Source organism: Lepus europaeus, chromosome 11 (assembly GCF_033115175.1).
Source record: "Lepus europaeus isolate LE1 chromosome 11, mLepTim1.pri, whole genome shotgun sequence".
Lineage (NCBI taxonomy): Eukaryota > Metazoa > Chordata > Mammalia > Lagomorpha > Leporidae > Lepus > Lepus europaeus.
This window is the reverse complement of record NC_084837.1, coordinates 53,324,616-53,343,456: the sequence shown is the minus strand read 5'-3', so window position 1 is coordinate 53,343,456 and position 18,841 is coordinate 53,324,616. Positions and strand designations below refer to the sequence as shown.

General features: G+C 44.6%; 2 protein-coding genes across 4 annotated transcripts; both read left to right on the top strand.

Moving 5' to 3' along the window:
• Positions 1–296: 296 nt before the first annotated feature.
• ANG (angiogenin) lies at positions 297–10,369 on the top strand. Of its 2 annotated transcripts, none has more exons than XM_062205530.1 (2): positions 297–380; positions 9,705–10,369. In XM_062205530.1, exon 2 carries the CDS (start codon positions 9,723–9,725, stop codon positions 10,158–10,160), a length of 438 nt encoding a protein of 145 aa, XP_062061514.1. In that variant the 5' UTR covers positions 297–380; positions 9,705–9,722; the 3' UTR covers positions 10,161–10,369. The 2 variants fall into 2 exon arrangements, with proteins under 2 accessions (XP_062061514.1, XP_062061513.1); XM_062205529.1 differs by lacking the exon at positions 297–380 and adding an exon at positions 6,294–6,376.
• RNASE4 (ribonuclease A family member 4) lies at positions 297–18,210 on the top strand. 2 transcript variants are annotated; one of them, XM_062205528.1, is made up of 2 exons: positions 297–380; positions 16,999–18,210. In XM_062205528.1, exon 2 carries the CDS (start codon positions 17,013–17,015, stop codon positions 17,451–17,453), a length of 441 nt encoding a protein of 146 aa, XP_062061512.1. In that variant the 5' UTR covers positions 297–380; positions 16,999–17,012; the 3' UTR covers positions 17,454–18,210. The 2 variants fall into 2 exon arrangements, with proteins under 2 accessions (XP_062061512.1, XP_062061511.1); XM_062205527.1 differs by lacking the exon at positions 297–380 and adding an exon at positions 6,296–6,376.
• The last annotated feature ends 631 nt before the right edge of the window (positions 18,211–18,841 follow it).

Genomic DNA, 18,841 nt, shown 5'->3' with positions numbered 1-18,841 from the left:
CCCGCAGAAAGTAGCAGCGACCAGCGCTGGGACGGAACCGGCTGGGTTTCGGGTGCCGCCCGCCAGCGCTAAGGGAAGCAGGGACCACTTTCCCGCCCCTGTGTCCCCCGGAGGCTGGGGCAGGAGCGCGCAGCCCCCGGCTCGTCCCAGGCCTGGGCGGGGATCCGCCCGCTGCTGCGGGGCGGGGGCTCGCGACGCGGATCCAGGCGGGAGGGGCCTCCCGGGGGAAGCTGGGCGCGGTCCCGAAGACCGAGGCTCGCCCGCCCATCCTCCGCCCTCCCCGCACCCCAGCCCGGTCGGTGTCCACCAGCGCCCCGACGCCACGCACACACACAGCAGGACCGCGGCGCCCCACCGGCGTGCAAGGGAGCAAGCAGCAGGTGAGAAACACACTTTCCTTTGCCCCGTCCGGCGCGATTCTGTCGCCCTGTCCCGAGGCCTGGGTTCCCGCTGCTGCTGCTCCTTCGTGGTGGCCTGGCCGGGGGGCGCCGGGGGAGCCCCTTCCTCGCAGGGGCGGTGTGTGGCCCTAGGGGAGGCGGCTGAGGGGCCCGTGTGGAGGAGCCCAGGGGCGGGGAGGGAGGAGAAGTCCCGTCCTTGCTCGCGTTCGCGATTCTGCGTTCCCGCCTCGGGGTTCCCGTTGTGCGGCCAGGCGGAGATGCCGGTGTAGATACCCAGAGGGAGCCCACGGAACTGGCCAAGCCAAGGGTGGCCTGCACTTGCTCAAAGCTAAGGAAACCTTGGGTACCAGGTCGATCGCCAGAATTGCGAAGCAGGCCTTTTGTCCAGGTTTTTGTTTTTGTAGTTGGCAAGCGTCGCTGACATCTGGGGACTGGTGTTTTCGTTTTCTCGTGGCTCCCCGCCCTTAACCCATCCTCTCAGCCAGTGTTGCGAAATTCCTGGAGACACTGGCCAACTTTCTCCTCTCCGAGCCTAATTGGAATCCCCTGTTTATTTGTCTGAAACAGACCATGAAACGCAACAGCGCTTGGATAAAACAAGGCATCTTTATTTAGGAGGGACTGTAAAACCAATGTCAGCACCATTCTGGGGGCTGGCGAGATCTCGGTGAGCCATATCCCCCCTCCGTGACAGCACGAAACCTGTGGTCAAGCCATAGCGGTATTCACTAGAAACCCAAGCGAGGTGATTATCTGCGCGGCCCGCCTTACAGAAGCAGCCTCAGCTATTCAGATGAGAACTAGCTGGTAGGCAACCTCTGGTATCCAAAGACCACTTACCTGCCCAGCCACTAACTCGTCAGTGCAGAAGTGTAATTTGGTCACAGATACTTTAATTCAAGCAACTCTCTTAAGGATAGAAAGGGGAGCTTTTGGAACTTACAGAAATATTCAGTGTGGGTTTCCTTTCACCACTGACTTTCAGAGGCACCTGAAAAAAGTTTTGCTTTTCTAGAAATTACCAAAAAAAGAATAAAAAGTTGTGTGGTGCATTGGAAACCTTGTAGTCCCAGGAATGGGATGGTCTCAGAGATTTGTTATGCAACTCTTACGTAAAAGAAGATAAAAGCAAGTAGGCTTGCTGAATTGTTGGTGGAAGCATTTGCCAATGGGACTGAAGTTAACGTAGATGGACCAAAAAGTGGACCATTGCAGACCTTTGAAACTGTTCTTTAGGAGTTTTCACTTAATCTGTATTTCAGCAAATTGCAGTCTCTGTAAACAGAATGCCTTAAAACACTTGGGGAAGGGAATGTACACAAGACACAGAGTTTGCTGAAAGGTGAATGTTTAATTTTTGTCTTTGGAAATAGAGTTGTGTCAGGAGGACTTTGTTCACATTCTCACTCAGTCAATAGTGTCCTCGCTTCCTGGAGGTGTGACCCTTCTTTTCATGGGAGCTTTTCCTCCTTTAACCATTACTTTTGTCACTGGATAAGTTTCATGCTTATAGACCTAAAAATATTCACATTATAAAGGAATTTAAAGGTGATCTGGTCCGCACCTTCCTTCATCGAATTTTATAATTAGTCCTCAGACAGAAATGTTGCATGTATACTCTGTCTGAAGGGGGACCATATTTTCCCTAGACCCCTTGGAAGGAGAGTCCCCTGCCTTCTATGTCCATGTGCAGGAACACTCCTGGCTTGAGGGAGAGACATAGGAAAAGGGAAACGACTTTCAAGTTCAGGTTGTCAGAGCAGTTGAAAAACAGGAGTTTTGTTTTGTTTTGTTTTGTTTTTTTTAACTTGGCAGTTGTTTTACATGTACTAAAATTGTGGACAAAGATATAATGTTCACTAGTCACACATTATAGGTCCTTGTGTTTTGAAGCACCGTAAGTATGTAGATGCATTTTAATGAAATAGGAAATCTTTTTTTTTTTTCCCCAAAGCCCTATTTTCTATTTCAACATAACTTCCTTGTGCCAAGTTTGAAAAGAAGAACAAGAAACTGGCTTTTGCATTGTTTACTCTGTGGACAGGGTTTGATCCCCCAGAAGTTGTCAGCTGAAGGCCCAAAGAGAGAGAAGGGACTCCCTGTTCAGAGGCTGAAGGCTGCTTCCCAGCACTCATGGGTAACTTCACTGTCAGAGGTTTGCTCTAGTGCCTGAATTGATGCTTCTGGCCATCAGAGGACTCTCTCTCTCTCTCTCTCTCTCTTTCTCTCTCTCTGTGTGTGTGTGCGTGTGTGTACATGTGTTAGGGTGCAGTATCTTATCTCAGCCTGGGCTATCTATCAGGGAAAGACAGTGTTGCTCAAGTCATCATGGGCTGAGGGAATTGGCTGTTGCTTTCACTGGGGACTAGGGAGGCAGTAGGAGTGTTGCAATGAGCCTGGCAACTCTTCTCCCTAGCAAATGAGCAGTAAACATTTTGGAACTTGGTTCTCTCGTGTGTGTTTGGAAAGTGATGTGTGACTGATTTAAATAGGTAGCGCTCAAAAATGGCATGTTTGCCCGCAAAGAGAGCCTGAGCATTTGGACACTGTTAGCTGTCAGTAGTGACCCTATCCTATGGGTCTCATTGCTTTTCTTTGTTCCTGAAACACTTTGAAAGTTGCTGTTTGGCAGTGGTGCTCAGAGGCATGCCTGCCCCTTCCTTTGCAGACTTCAGTACCCCTGAGGCACGAGGTACTGAGCAAAGCAGTTTATGGAAGTTGGCTTAGTCTTGTCTTTACTACTGCAGACCTCTGTTCCTCTTAGCTCAGGATTTGGTTGAGGGTGCAGGGAGAAGTGAAGAGGACAAGGAAAAATAGTGACGCTCAGACAGGGATGTGCCCCCAACAGAGCTGAAAAGCAGCTGAAATTTGTCCTTTTTCAGGTTCCCCAGGCTGGCTACTTTTCTTCCTCCTAAATCCTTAGGCCTTTCAGTTACCCAAAACTGTTCTTAAGATAGCAGACTCTAAAGCACAAGCCAAAGAATGTGTGAATGACTGGCAGCTGCCCAAAGAGTTTCCCCTCCTAGGGATTTTTGTTTGTTTGAAATGGAACTGAGATCAGTACCTCAAAAGTGAAGGCACACCAGTGGATTTCAGGAGTTATCAATAAGCTACATGCAGAGCATTCCTGGAAACCTCAGAAGCCTTCCTGCTCGGCCTGGGAACCAGGCCTGCCTTCTTTGGTACCAGCTGCCAAACCCAGTCATATCTGTAATCCTTTAAGAGAAGCCAAGAGAGTTTTCAAGGTTGGGATCTCGGTGCTGAGATCAGATAGTAATGAGGGATAACAAGAAGAATTTGGGACCTAAGTGTCAGTCCCTGTTTTAGATACTGAGAATTTAGAGGTGAGTACAAGATCATTCTTCTCTCAAAGGTTCCCATCTAATAGACACCAAGATCAAGAGCTGTCAAAGGACTGGTGGTTAATGGCCTCTTTCCTTGGTTACCCCAACCTGAAGTAAACCAGAGCCATCCCACCCATGTTAGAAGAGCTCCTGGTCAACGCACTTTCTCTTCCGAGCATCCCTGAGGATTCCAGGGGCTGTGAATGTGCCTGTGCAATGAGGCTTTTGCCTTCAAGGGAGGCTGCCTTTCTAGTGCTTTCTCACTTCAGCTGCCTGGTGTGAAGTCTATGCCTGGTGTGAAGTCTATGCCTGGTGTGAAGTCTATCCCTGGTGTGAAGTCTATCCCTGGTGTGAAGTCTATGCCTGGTGTGAAGTCTATGCCTGGTGTGAAGTCTATCCCTGCCTGAGAAGGCAGCAGGACATCCGAAGCTGCCAACACGCAGTGTTCTCTTCCTCTCGGGTACAGTGAATGGTCTGACATGAGGCTCCAGCTCTGATGTCCAGACTTGCCTCACATTTGTGCCCACAGGATCCTTATGTGGAGGAGGACACTTTGTCCTGTCCCCACCTCCCATACTACCCCCATCAACCTCATAGTGAACTTCAGTATTTTTGGAAAGAAGGAAGCACAACTTTACTTCTACATGATTGCCTGCAGAGAAAGATGGAACAAAATCTATCAACTGACAACTGAAATGAATGGGATACTGTAATATGGAGAATACTTCAGAAAGTTTGTGGAAAGTGGAATTAAAAGATTAGTTTGTTTTGGCACAAAAAAATTTGGTGGATTTCAAAAATATTTGCAGCAAAATAAACTTGCTTTTAATTCCATTTTCCCCATGAACTTCTGAAGTCTTCTTACACATTTCCCTAGATACAAGATAAACACACAATTGTGAACTTCTTTAAACTGACTTGCTACATGCTTTCTGGGTCTCGGCTTTCACAAGATGACCTTTATTTTTATTGCAGTGTTCTCTTCCTTAGGCTTAGGGCCTGGGTGAATGGCTCATGTTGTGCTCCTGCCTCGCCATGCTGCTCCACGGCCTTTGTATCTTTCTCCTGCCCCACATCACCTGTTTTTATTAGAGGGATTCCTTTCCCAGGAATATCACAGGCTCTTTTGCAAATAAGCCTCCCTCAGATGACTCAAGGAGCTTTCCAGATACACCTTGACGTATCTGAAGTCAGTTTAAACCAATGTAACTAAAGCCATGGACTTGGGACTCCTGCTGCGTGCTTACCTAATTGATGGTATGGACTAGTACAGTGAATCTACAAGGAAGGAAACGGACAATTCCTCAGGATTTGGTCAGGACTCAAGGGAGGTGTTACTTGAGCTGAATCTGGAATTTTTTTTCTCATAAATGAAGGCTTTAAAGTTGACTCAACTATTCATCTACTGTTTGATCTTGGGGTTTCCTTTTTAGCAAAACAGACTTACGTAATACTTACTTCACACAGTCCTGGTGGTGGCTGAATATAATGATGTAGGTGAAAAGTAGCCTTGATTATTATAAGTATCGTGATGATTTCATGCATAATTGTTTTACTAGCAGGTAGCCTGCCCCTAGTTCTCACCTTCTCAAATGCATTTGAATTGTCAGAGGAGGATGGATGACAACAGGGGTGAGGATTTTTTAAAAAGATAACACTATTCTTGATCCAACATTAGTGCAGATGGGTGCTAGTGGTCTGGGGACACTTGACACCTGCCACTGCCTGACATTGGAGACTATGGGATCTGTAAAGTGATCCTGCTGACTTTGGCCCACTGTTTGCATGTAAGCAATGAATCTACCTGGTGAGTGACTGTAACTTTAATGTTGCCTTGATGGTAGAGATAATCAGTTTGGTGACTATCTATCAGGAACAGCAGATTGAGCATTCAGGCTTAGTCTCTTGTGGACAGGTAGGGGTGAAAGAAAGGAGAAACCCAGGAAATGTGGCACAGATATTTCTGGGGGACTGCCGGAAATACCGTGGTGGAAAGCAGGGTATGGTAGTTGTCACATAACCTTCTCTAGAAGTGTGTTCCTGTTCCTGTGAAATCTGTGGAATAATTGCTTAGCATCCTTTCATAAAACCAAGTTCTGTGAGTAAATAGAAAGTACGGCAGAAAAGTATCCTACTGGAAGATCATCTCTCACTCTGCAGCCTTCCTCCAAGGCAGCCCTTGGAATCGGCCCGTAAGATCAGATGATGTCCTATGAATCCAAAGTACTGCATGTAACAATGAAAACTCAGTCTTTTCATGGGCAAGAATAAGAACCACAGACATTGGAAAAAAGCAGGTTATTTTTGTGTGTTTTTTTTTTGTTTTTTGGAAAAAAAGCCATGTTCATAAAACTGCTTCCTGGAACAAATTTCTGATCCTGTTAGGTGGGTTAATATTTGAGCCAGTTATGCCAGGGAAAAGGTGAATGACTCTTCTTGTTATCCAAGGGCGGTGCCCTTGGTTTGTATGTCTCTGCCAGGAGTGGGGAACCTGTAGACCTGTTGGCTCCACCCCTTCAGATGAATACTATATAGTCAGAACCAGGAGAGGCTTCCAGGTTCACACAACTGAACCATCTCCGGGAACAAACAGCTGGATTCCATCTCCAGTTCGAGGGAATCTGCCAGATTTTTGTAAGATTCTTTCTCCTGGGTAATCTGTAGTTCTATTTGTGTATATGTTTCTACCTATCTATCTACTTTAGTTAAATCATTTATCCCCCTTTAAAGCTCCTGGGATCAAGCTCCCGAATTAAAAAGAAAATGAATCAGATTCTACAGTATAAAATGAAAACATTTCTTTTGGAATAGCCTAGATGTAGATAAAAGGAAATTAGTGAGACTGGGAACAAGTGGAGGTTTAAGGAGAGATTCCTGAAGTGTGATGAAATTCCCAAGTGTCTGGAGAAGCCATCTGCTGATGGGCAGGCTTTTCCCTCTGCCTGCCCCTGTGCTAAGCGTCATATGTAGTGTTCCAAGGCAAGAAACAGAGTAGCTTTCAGCACTGTTCCCTTCTAGGCTTCTCTGCCAATTTTCTTTCTGAAAAAGGTTTAAGTTGCTCTTTGAAAGAGAAGTCCCAGGACCAAAAAGGGTGCACTGGCATATCCAAGGACTGAAGAAGGAAAGGAGTCAAAGGGAGGGAGGCACACTGGGTTGCACTTCTGCTTTGGGCATTATGGACCTAGAATATGTAAAACGATCATACTCTATTTATGGAAATGATGGTAAACTGTCTAGTTAACTCCCTGGTGGGTATGTTTGATGGACCTCTTGAATACAACACATTGCCTTTGGGGACAGGAAGGGAACGTCAATTCTTGTAAAGAGTAAAGGATTATAAAGTTGATCTGCAGAACAGCTGGGAAAAATTCCAGAGAGAAAAAGTAGACTGACAGGTGGGCGTCGGGGTGCAGCAGGACACTCTCTACGAGTGAGGCTCTGCATCCTCACGCCTGACAGATGAACTTCAGCATCACAAGCGATCTACTTGTTGTTTTCTCTCAACTCCGTTTTACGTGGCTCTGTAGAAGCTTTATAAAATATGAGGGAGGAAGTTGTAAGTGAGGGAGCAGATGTTAGAGGGTGGTGGTTGTGGTATGTGTGTGCTGGAATTTGGTTTCCAAATGTTTTAGGTAGTTGAGACTACAATAAGCCTAAGCAAACCTTAGCTGAGTTGTTACAGAATGAATGCAAATTCAGCCAATCAGAAAAACAAAACAAAACAAAACAAAAACACTACTCCTTTAGTTTTCCAGACTGAGATCTAAGGGTGGCTTTTTTTTGGCAGCAAAACCCCTAAGTAGTGTAGGTCTACTGCACTGAGTATAGGTAAGTGGGCTCTGCTGACACATCAGGCCTTAAGGATGATGCATTTTGGGGAGATCTGGCCACAGGTCACCCTGCCATCTGTTTCTTCCAGCTGATGTCTTGTGCCACAAACTAAACTTCTACAAATTTGTCTCTGTGATTTCTAGTTAACAAAAGTTCTTTTGTGCTTAAGAAGAACTATGGAATTTTAGACTTTTACAGCTTGCAACTCTCTTACTTTAGAGATGAATGAATTTAGTCCTGAAGAGGAAAGTGATTGTTAATCCTAAAGTAGTATTATTGAGCATTTATTATGAGGTAAACATTGTGATTTAAAGTGAATAATGTGGGCCCTGCCCCCCTGTAGAGTGCACACCACTAGGAAACACTGACAAATAAACCGGTCAGTTGTTTGCCCAGGGTCGCATGGGTAATGGTACCCATGAAACCTGACAACAGGCAAAGCTTTATTTTGTGATATCCTTGTGCTTATAGCCTGTGCTTGGTGGGGTTTTGCCTTGACATTTACATCTTGTGTGGTGTCCTTGGTCTCAGCATTTAAGGCAAGCTCAAACTGTGAAGTGATATCCCTATAACCCGTACTCTGGAAAAGGCCAATTGTCCCTCTATATTCCTGTCCACCACTGCCACCTAATGACTCTTTTGGGTACTACCAGCTCTTATTCTACGGATGTGTGTATGAGGCAGATCTCCCATCTGTTGGTTCACTCCACAAGTGCTTGGAACAGCTGAAGCTGAGCCAGGTCAAAGCCAGAAGCTGGGAACTCAAGCTAGACTTCCAGTTAGTGGCAGGAATCCAACGACTTCAGCTACCGTCTACCTCCCTGGGTGCAATTCTCAGGGGAGACTCGAACCCAGGCACTCTAATACGGTACATGAGCAACAACTGGGTATTCTGGCTTCTAGCCCAAACCCCACTCCTGTGGTAACTTCTAAAGGCTCTGAATCATCAAATTTTCCCCAAAGATCGAGGGAATAGGCTACTGCCTGCTGCAAACACCAAACCCTTTTCAGGTCTCCAATCTTCAAATTTCATAAACACATTTTCTTTATTTTGTTATAACCTGTATCTGTTAAGTTCTATTTCTAGTGCTCTATCACCGAGTCAGAATGAAGAGGCATCAAGTTTACTCTGTAGGTGTGTTTGAGTTTCTGTGACACAACCCTCTGGGATGTAAGATTTCTACAGTTTGAGACTGGCAGCTCTTGAAAGAAGATGACAGGAACCCTCCTTTCACTCTTTCTTCTTCTTTGGTAAAGCTATTGGGAGATACTTATAATAAGGCCTTTGGCATTGTGAAAAGTCTGAGGATTCTTATCACATGGTAACTCACTTGTCTCTTTTGCAACAGTTTAGGCACATATGCAGAAGAAACTAGAAACTGTTCTCTAGAATAATCCACAGTGCTCCCAATGTGAGAAGCTCCTAAGAATAATTTTCAGTTCCTCTTTTCTTCTCTGTAAGAGTTAGCCCAGACCCACTTCCAGGGATTAGATGCCTTCTCCAGTGCTTCATCCTGTTTTTTCTAAATAGCTCATAGTAGTTCTCCCTTGGCCACCTACTTCTTGGCGAAGCGAGTTTGCCTTCCTGCACTCACAGTGACACAGATCTCTACTTCTCTCCTCATAGCTAGCTGACTGATTAATTAAGTACTTGGATTCCTATCTTCAACAACCCTTTGACTAACTGTTCCCTAAGAGTCCTTGTACTTCTCACCTCCAGTATTTCTATCTCATCCCATCCCTTCTGCATGGATTCCACATTCCCCCTTTAGGAAGGCATTTGGTGTTGCTCAATGGTGTTTGTGCTCTGAGATCCAGCACTGGGCCTGGATCCAGTCGGGGCTTATGTAGTATCTGTTATGAAATCAATTAAAGAGGGTGAATTAATTTTACAATGCTACGTTGATAGTAGAGAGATATACTCCTAAAGGACAGGGAAGAATGAGTGGGGCTAGAAGTTATGTTCAGGAAAATATTACATAGATTTCTACCTCACAAGAGGTGTGAGGTTAATGAGAAACACCAAAGAAAAGATATGATTAGGGACTGAGGGTACTCCTAGGTCTCTGTCAGGGTCACTGACTTTGTAGTGCTGCTCTGTGAACCCAGTGCATCCCTTTGCCCTTGGCAGGAGCCTCTGTTGGAAGAGATGGTCATGGGCCTGGGTCCCTTGGTGTTGATCTTCGTGCTGGGTCTGGGTGTGACCCCTCCGACCCTTGCTCAGGATGACTACAGGTACATTCGCTTCCTGACCCAACACTATGATGCCAATCCGACTGGCCGGAATGACAGATACTGTGAAACCATGATGAGGAGACGAGGCCTGACCTCACCCTGCAAAGACACCAACACATTTGTTCACGGCACCAAGAGCAGCATCAAGGCCATCTGTGAGGATAAGAATGGAGAGCCTTATGGGGCAAACTTCAGAATAAGCAAGTCTGCTTTCCAGGTCACCACTTGCAAACACGTGGGAGGGTCCTCCAGGCCTCCTTGCCGGTACCGAGCCACATCAGGGTCCAGAAAGATTATTATTGCCTGTGAAAACGGCTCTCCTGTGCATCTTGATGAGTCCGTTTTTCATTAAAAACCAGCAGCCCACTGACCAGAGCTGACTGTGGTTTCCTTTCCTTTGGTTTTCCCGGCACACGCCAGTTTGTGCTGAGCGTGTGCTGCCAAAAGTGTTAGCGACATTCATTACCAGGGACCCAGAAAATGAGATACCTGCATCTTTTATTTTCTGTTTTACAGCATATGTTTAATAAATAAAAATGTCTCTGCAATCATTAAAAATCACTGAGTTTTGACCTGTTGATTCTTCTCCACTCAGCTGCTCCCTTCGAGGATTGGATGAAATAGAAATGCCTTTTACATTACCAGTCATTTCTTTATCAGAAGATAGGGAAGAAGACATTACCTTTCTCTGAAGAAAAAGGTGACACCTTGACTTTGAAAGGCCACCACAAAACACACCAAACACCAGAGTTAAAGGAAAAGTTTATTGTCGGGTGTCTGACGGGCTGGAGAGAGAAGGCGAGAGAGTGAAAAGAGAGGGTCTGTGTGGGAAAGCAGGTCTTGTTATAGACTTGCAGGGGTAGGGAGCTGGGAGCAGCACATCTCATTAAGGAGGGGGTGGAGTTGATGCTTGTGGTTGGGCCGTTTGGTCACCTTACGTCTAGTAAGCCAGGCTGGGCTTAGGACCGAAGCTTACTGTACAAGATGGCAACTGGACCAGAGCCTAAGATGGTGCCCAGGGCTTAAGATGGTGCCTCAGATAAGATGGCACCACTTCACTAACATTCTGCCCTTTTGTTTTTTATAAAGCAAGTGTTGGGCCGGCGCCATGGCTTAACAGGCTAATCCTCTGCCTTGCGGCTCTGGCACACCGGGTTCTAGTCCTGGTTGGGGCGCCGGATTCTATCCCAGTTGCCCCTCTTCCAGGCCAGCTCTGCTATGGCCCAGGAAGGCAGTGGAGGATGGCCCAAGTCCTTGGGCCCTGCACCCGCATGGGAGACCAGGAGAAGCACCTGGCTCCTGGCTTCGGATCAGTGTGATGCGCCGGCCGCAGTGGCCATTGGAGGGTGAACCAACGGCGAAAAGGAAGACCTTTCTCTCTGTCTCTCTCTCTCTCACTATCCACTCTGCCACTCCGCCTGTCAAAAAATAAAAAAAAATAAAGCAAGTGTTGTATGGGATTTCATTGGCCCCAAAAGCCCAGGAGGGGGTGGAGAGACGATGATCTATCTTCTAAAGCTACTTCCTGCCAATGTGGGGTGATGAGTCACTTTTCGCTGGTGGGTTGACATCTCAAGTCATGATCTCCTGGGTGAGGAGCCGAGTATATCCCTATAGTAGCATTTGGTTGACCACCTGGTTGGTGAAGGCTTTGGTTCATTCCATTATCAGCTCTTGTACCAGGTGAAGGCTTTGGTTCATTCCATTATCAGCTCTTGTAAACACTTAAACAAATTAGGTAGTATAAAAGCCAGGGTGAGAATAGCAGCCGATGCTCCTAGGAGTGGCCTTAACCAGGTAATTCAACATTTGGTTTTACCTGGCCTGATTGATTAACATAATAGCAACATTGTTCTCCCAGAAAGATACAAGTTCCCCATTTTTTTAGCTGTTATAAGATCTAAAGCCCCTCTGTTCAGTACTACGCCTGCTAGCGAGGTGATTTGGCCTTGGAGTGGCATCAGCTGAGGTCTCGGTGGACCTAGTGACTGCCTCTTTTAACTGTTGGAGTTGTTTTTTTTTTTTTTTTTTAAACTTTTATTTAATGAATATAAATTTCCAAAGTATAGCTTGTGGGCTACAATGGCTTCCCCCCTCCCATAACTTCCCTCCCGCCCGCAACCCTCCCCCCTCCCACTCCCTTTCCCCTTCCATTCATGTAAAGATTCATTTTCAATTCTCTTTGTATACAGAAGATCAATTTAGTATATATTAGGTAAAGGTTTCAACATTTTGGTGTCGGTTGGTTGAGATAACATTGTGGCCCAAAGCTGTTTCTGAGATCACAGCTGAGGAGAGAAGGCTGCAAAGCTGATCCCAGCCAAAACCGGGAGAAAGGCAGCTCATCTCTTGCAAGTAGAGGGGTTTGTCTGTAGAAAAAAATTCTGAATAATCACACGGGATGGGGGTGGGGAGGAGAGTAAAGCCATTAATATAAGAGTAGAGGGTATGATTACAAAGGAATGAGGCCCCAAGTGGGATAGATGGGGTCTAAAACAAAGGACAGAGTCATTATTAGAGGACCAAAGAAAGGTGCTATCTAAACCACAAGCAAGTTTTCCATTGAGAGGCAAATAGAATGATAGAAGGGGCTTGATAATAATCAGGTGGGCTTTAAGGCCTTGCCAGTTATGAGGCCCAGACCTATACAAGGTAGAATAAAGCAGTTTCAATAATAGTTTACCATCAGTCAATTAGAATTAGAATGCTCTAAACCTCTTATTAGAAATTTACCTTATAATAAAAATCTCAAAAATCCCTCAAGGAATGAGAAAGTCCCAGTATTTGGTGCACTATTTGAACTATATTTTCTCAAGTTCTCTGACCAGTTCTCTCCCTCTGAGGAGAGCAGAGTCATTCAAGATCATTGTCCCATCTGAGGCCTTCGGGGAAAGTCAAAGGCATGGACCATTATCATGTTGATCACATCATAGCTGTGAAAACTCATGTTTCCAAGCATCTGCTTGGAGCACTATAATTGCATATTCTGCTTTGAGGTTGGAAAAATGGTTCTTTCATGGGAAATCAAATGGCAATGGGATGGAGGTGCTTCCTGACCTGTCAACAGAGGTGGGAACTAGGTAACCAATGCTAGAATCCTAACACTTTTTTCTCTGGGTCTTTCATCCCATCATAATCAAATGCTGTTTAGAATAAGCTGTCAGGGCCAGAATCCTCCACCTGCGCCGCCAGCACCCTAGATTCTAGTCACGATCGGGGCGCCAGATTCTGTCCTGGATGCTCCTCTTCCAGTCCAGCTCTCTGCTGTGGCCCTGGAGTGCAGTGGGGGATGGCCCAAGTCTTTGGGCCCTGCACCCTCATGGGAGACCAGGAAAAGCACCTGGCTCATGGCTTCTGATCAGCGTGGTGCGCCGGCCACGGTGGCCATTGGAGGGTGAACCAACAGCAAAAGGAAGACCTTTCTCTCTCTCACTGTCCACTCTGCCTGTAAAAAAAAAAAAAAAAAAAAAAAAAAAGCTGTCAGGTCATGAGTGAAGTCATTTTAGTTCAAGTGAATCATTTGAAGAATTGAAATCCTGGTCAGCTGTGACTGTTGGCTTTGCAATGACAGGAGAGAAAAAACTTCAAAATGTCAAGTGCTTTGAAGAAGGATGGCATGCCAAGAACAAACTTCCATATAATTTTGAGAGAAGGAAACATTCCTCTTGGGATACAGCATAAATTCCAGTGGTTGAGATATTTCATAGTTTAAAAGTATAATTCTTGGGGCAGGCATTTAGCCTAGCCATTCTGACATATGCATGCCCAACATTGGAGTTCCTGGGTCTGTTTCCTGGCTCTGGCTTCTGGTTCAGCTTTCTGCACCCTGGGAGGCAGCAGCGATGGCTCAAGTAATTTGGTTCTTTTTTTTTTTTTTTTAAGATTTATTTAATTTATTTGAAAGAGTTACAGAGAGAGGTAGAGCCAGAGAGAGAGGCCTTCCATCCACTGGTTCACTCTTCATATGGCTGCAACAGCCAGAGCTGAGCTGATCTGAAGCCAGCAGCCAGGAACTTCTTCTGGGTCTCCCACGAGGGTGCAGGGGCACAAGGACTTGGGCCATCTTCCACTGCTTTCCCAGGCCATAGCAGAGAGCTGGGTTGGAAGTGGAACAGCTGGGACTCGAACTGGCGCTCATATGGGATGCTGGTATTGCAGGCCAGGGCTTTAATACACTGTGCCACAGTGCTGGCCCCAACTTGGTTCTTTTCACTCACATAAGAGACCTGGATTGAACTGGCTTTCAGCTTTGGGCTTGGCCCAGTCTTGGCTGTTGCAGGCATTGGGGAGTGAACAAGTGGATGAGAATTCTCCTTCTCTCCCTCTCTCTCTCTGATTCTCAAGCAAATAAATAAATAATTTAAAACCTGAAACAATTCTAATTTCTTGAGGATAAAATTAGCTCTATAAAATAAAACAGGACCAATAATATGAAGTAGAGGAAACCAAGAAAAAAAATCAAGTATTAAAAACAATAATTGTCAAAGTTTAGTAAGCATTTATCAAGCACTAGGCATTGTGATAGCGCCTTGCATTGATTTTCTCCTTTATTCTTCATAACATCCCTAACAGTACACATTATGCTCATTTTACTTATGATGAAATATACAGACAGCTTAGTTATTTCTCCAAGGTCTACACAGTTATTATGTCCTTTGGGAACAAAATGTCGAAGTTTTTATTGAAAGGATCATACAGAAGACTTCGTGGAAAAGGCCAATAAAAAATATGTGTTAGGATGATTTGGAGATCTTTTCATTTTCTTTTGTGGCTAGAGCCTTGATGTGAACCATTTGATATCTTCAATTGATTGCTGTCCTTAAATTTTTTCCATGTGTTAAAAAACCTGCTGTGGCACAGCAGGTTAAGCCACCTGCTGCAATGCTGGCATCCCAGATGGGCACTGGTTTGAGTCTTGGCTGCTCTACTTCCATCCAGCTCCCTGCCAATCCACCTTGGCTGGCAGCAGATCATGGCCCAAATGCTTGGATAGACCCGGATGAAGCTCCTGGCTCTGGCTCTTGGCTTTTGCCTGGTCCAGCCCCAGCCATTGCAGCCACTTGGGGAATGAACCAGCTGATAGAAGATCTCTCTCTCCTCTCTGTCTCTCTTTCTCTCTTATAACTTTGCTTTTCAAATAAGTGAATAAATAAATCTTCCTTAAAATTTTGACAAAAGTTGTATATATTTATGGGGTACTATGTGATGTTTTGTTACATGTCTGCATAGTATATTCATGTCATGCTAACTTGGTTAGTGTAGCGGAGACAGTAGGTTTACCTTCACATGAACAATTTAGGTCTTATCTATGGCCCATTAGTTTGCTAACTAAATGATATTCTTGATCACAAAGTAGCAATATGAAATCTGTGTAAGATTAGAGGTGACACTAAGGAAACAACCCAAAGGACATTGCTTTGCTGATTACCCAAGGACTGACTATACCTTTAAAAGTTATGTCCATTGGCCTTGGAGTGGGCAGTAAATCAAGTATCACCTCTTCCTGTCACCTTTCTTTCCACAAGCACTTTGCTTCCTTTTTCCCCAACATTGTGTCTTGTGTCTACCACTGCAGGCACAGGAGTAGGACATACAGTCTCATATTTCCCTATGCAACAGTCAAAAGGTGACTATGAATATAGGGGGTGACATTTAAAAGACTGGGCGGTTATGTTTGATACTGGCCATTATGGTGGAATGAAATACAGGCCCTGTATAGGTCATTTCAGTCTCTCACACAGTATTCTACACTGTCATAAAGCAGTATTTTTTAATTCAAAGGATGTATCTGTAGACATCAAACCAGAACTTCAGCTAGAGCCAGTCTTTGGTAGAAATGGGTTTGTCTAACTCTCAAAAAACTGTCCCTGATACTTTGGGTTGCTTTCTTTCTTTTGAATAAAGGATGGCATTTTCTTTGTACCAATGAATCAACCCTGCCTTGCCCTAAGAGTCAACTGGATCCACAGTTCATGTCAATCCCATCAGTGACAGCCTGTGGCAGTATCTGGCCACTCAGTGCTGTCAAGCAACCCCTTTCATCCCAGATGAAACTCTATTGTTCCGGAGAAGCGTTTATGAGCATAAATATCCATAACATCTCGAGTATTTGGAGAATGATATGAGAGAGGCAGTAGGCTGACCAACAAAAACCATGAGTATTCTGAAACTAGTGGCAATGAATGCTTCCTTCACTGTTGCTCCGGAAATCTTACTTTTTTATACCATAAGCTATAGGTTTAATATCCACTATCAAGATGATCCTGCAGCTAGATGTGACATAACTAATACCACAACCTATTGACAAGACAAGAACGTCAAAGATAGCCAGACCCTAGTGTTTTAGAATGAAAGTCGAAACAGCAAGAATAAAAAAGAAACAATCCAAGTCCTCTTTTGAGGTGATTAAAATACCTTCACTCTCTGTACTCATCTAATTTCATTTGTTCATCAGCTCACTTATTTTATTTCAAACAATATTTATTGTATACTATCATCTATATACCATGTCTGGATATGCTGAGTCATATATATATAGTTATAGTTATAGTTATGGTTATCTATATATATATGGTTAACAAGATTTTTAAAAGGACTTCATTTTACCTCAGTAGAATAGCCACATGAGAGAAAAAGCCAGCTCTAAATGTCCCTCTCTCCCTCTCTCCCTCTCTCCCCTGGACTTTGCTTCCCTGGATGCCTAGTTACAAGGTGTTACATTAGTTTCTGCACTTTCTTTGGCATATCCTGAGTCTATCCAAACTGTGGGGAATCGGAACATTTAGGGATCTGTACGCTCCCTGAAGATCACACAACTAGTGAATTACCTCAATAGACAGACAAACCAGTTTTGCATAGACCTATCTTTTCTCTCATTTTACACTCACTGCACAGGCCCGGAAAGCAAGGCAATCAGTCAGTTCCTGCCCTGAGTCATGTGCTGGCTACAAGTTTTCTCTGCCAAAGAAAATGTTCTTGTTGTCAGAAAAGTCCATGTTTGCAGACTGTTCGTTCACTCTGGAAAACAAGGGTGGCAAAAATTGTGAGCAGAGAAGAGTGGGAAGATGGTACGTGTAAGGAGCAAGGAGAAGTCGTGGGGATCAAGACAATGTCAGCTTGCCACTCCCCACACTTTTTTCCAGTTCCCAGGTCTTAACCATCCTTCCTCTTGCCCCTTGCTGTCTCTCTAGGCACTCCTAAGGTCATGATGACTCTACAGAAAACCCATACACTGTTGCTTCTACTGCTTTTGACCCTGCTGGGGCTGGCACAGCCTTCCTTTGGCCAAGATCGCATGTACCAACGATTCCTGCGGCAACACGTGCACCCTCAGGAAACAGGTGGCAATGATAGCTACTGCAACCTGATGATGCAGAGACGGAAGATGACTTCACATCACTGCAAGCGCTTCAACACCTTCATCCATGAGGACATCTGGAACATCCGTAGTATCTGCAGCACCGCCAGGATCCAGTGCAAGAATGGCAACATGAACTGTCACGAGGGGGTAGTGAAGGTCACAGACTGCAAGGAGACAGGAAGTTCCAAGGCCCCCAACTGCAGATACCGTGCCGCAGCAAGCACTAGGCGTGTTGTCATTGCCTGTGAGGGCAACCCAGAAGTGCCTGTGCATTTTGACAGATAGATAGCATCCTGCAGGGGTTACAGCCACTGGTTGGCTCTTAACTTACTCCATGAATAGCCATGAGCTCTCCCCAGGCTCTATTTCCTCTGTACATTTCTTATTCCTTTTCTCTGTGTAACCCATTCTATTAGATACATTGTATCAAAGAGAAATGGAGACATAAATCTATAATAAGGCAAGGCTTTTCTATAATAAACTTCTTTTCTAACACGGGTCAGCTTAGCTAAGACCCTATCCTCTGAAATTTAGTCATTGTATGTCTTTATATAGCATCTCAAGCATTTCAAAGTGCTTTCATCTACGTTATCTCATTTTAGTACCCCTGCACCTCTGTGATTTTGCTGATGCAGTTACATATAGAAGTTCAAGGTTAAGGGATTTGCTAAGGCCCATGAAGTTAGCGGAAGAGCTGAGACAAAAATCCAGCTGAACTGCTTACCCACTCAGGGCTTTCTCTCCATCATCAAGAGGAATGTTTTGAATGGGTCTGCTTTTTGTGTTCCCAAAAGTCAGATATTGGGAGAGACATTAAAAATTTAGAAATACATACTGGTCAAATGAGAGCTCTGTGTGGATCTGACAAGAGCCAGAAATGGTATTAGGAATTTTCTCTTTCTTTTCCCTAACTTTTGAATTTCTGTAGTAATTCAGGATATTACTAATGTACTAGATGATTAAGACTCACTCACTCTTCCTGAATGAAAAATCTTTCATGTTTCCATTGAAATAAAGGACTGAAGCTACAGGCATTTGAGAAGATTGTGCTGTTGAAATTGTTCCTTTTCTCTCTTTGAATTCCCCTGTAGTCTATAAACACATGCATTGCAATGTCCTCATAAACTCTGGACAAAGACTAGCGCCCATCAGATCCATGACCACACCACAGAACCTTTGTTTCATTTATGCCAGAGGGGATGATTCCCTCAAAGACAATTCTCATGTCTCTATCTTTTCCCTTTGAACACTTAAAAACAAATTAAAGAACAGAGACATATGATACCTTCATATGACCTATGATGATGCTAAAGGAGGAAGTGTGTGTGTGTGTGTGTGAGAGAGAGAGAGAGAGAGAGAGAGAAAGTGTCTAAATTTTTGAACAGCAGATACAGAAAGAAATCTCACAAGAAGTTCCCATTCCCTCTTCTAACTAAAGCAGAACAGCCTGTCGATACAGCTACATTGAACCTGCCTGCAAAGTTATCTCCAGACAGGAGATATTGCATGTAAATTGTGTAAATAAACTTTATCCAAATTTTCCATTTATCTTCCCCGGAAGTTCTTTTTTCTGGTAGAAGCCCTTTCTCCCTTCTCCCTTGCCCCTACTAAATTGTTACATAAACTGTCTACAGATGCTTAACTTCTTCATCTGAATACTTCCACAAATTATA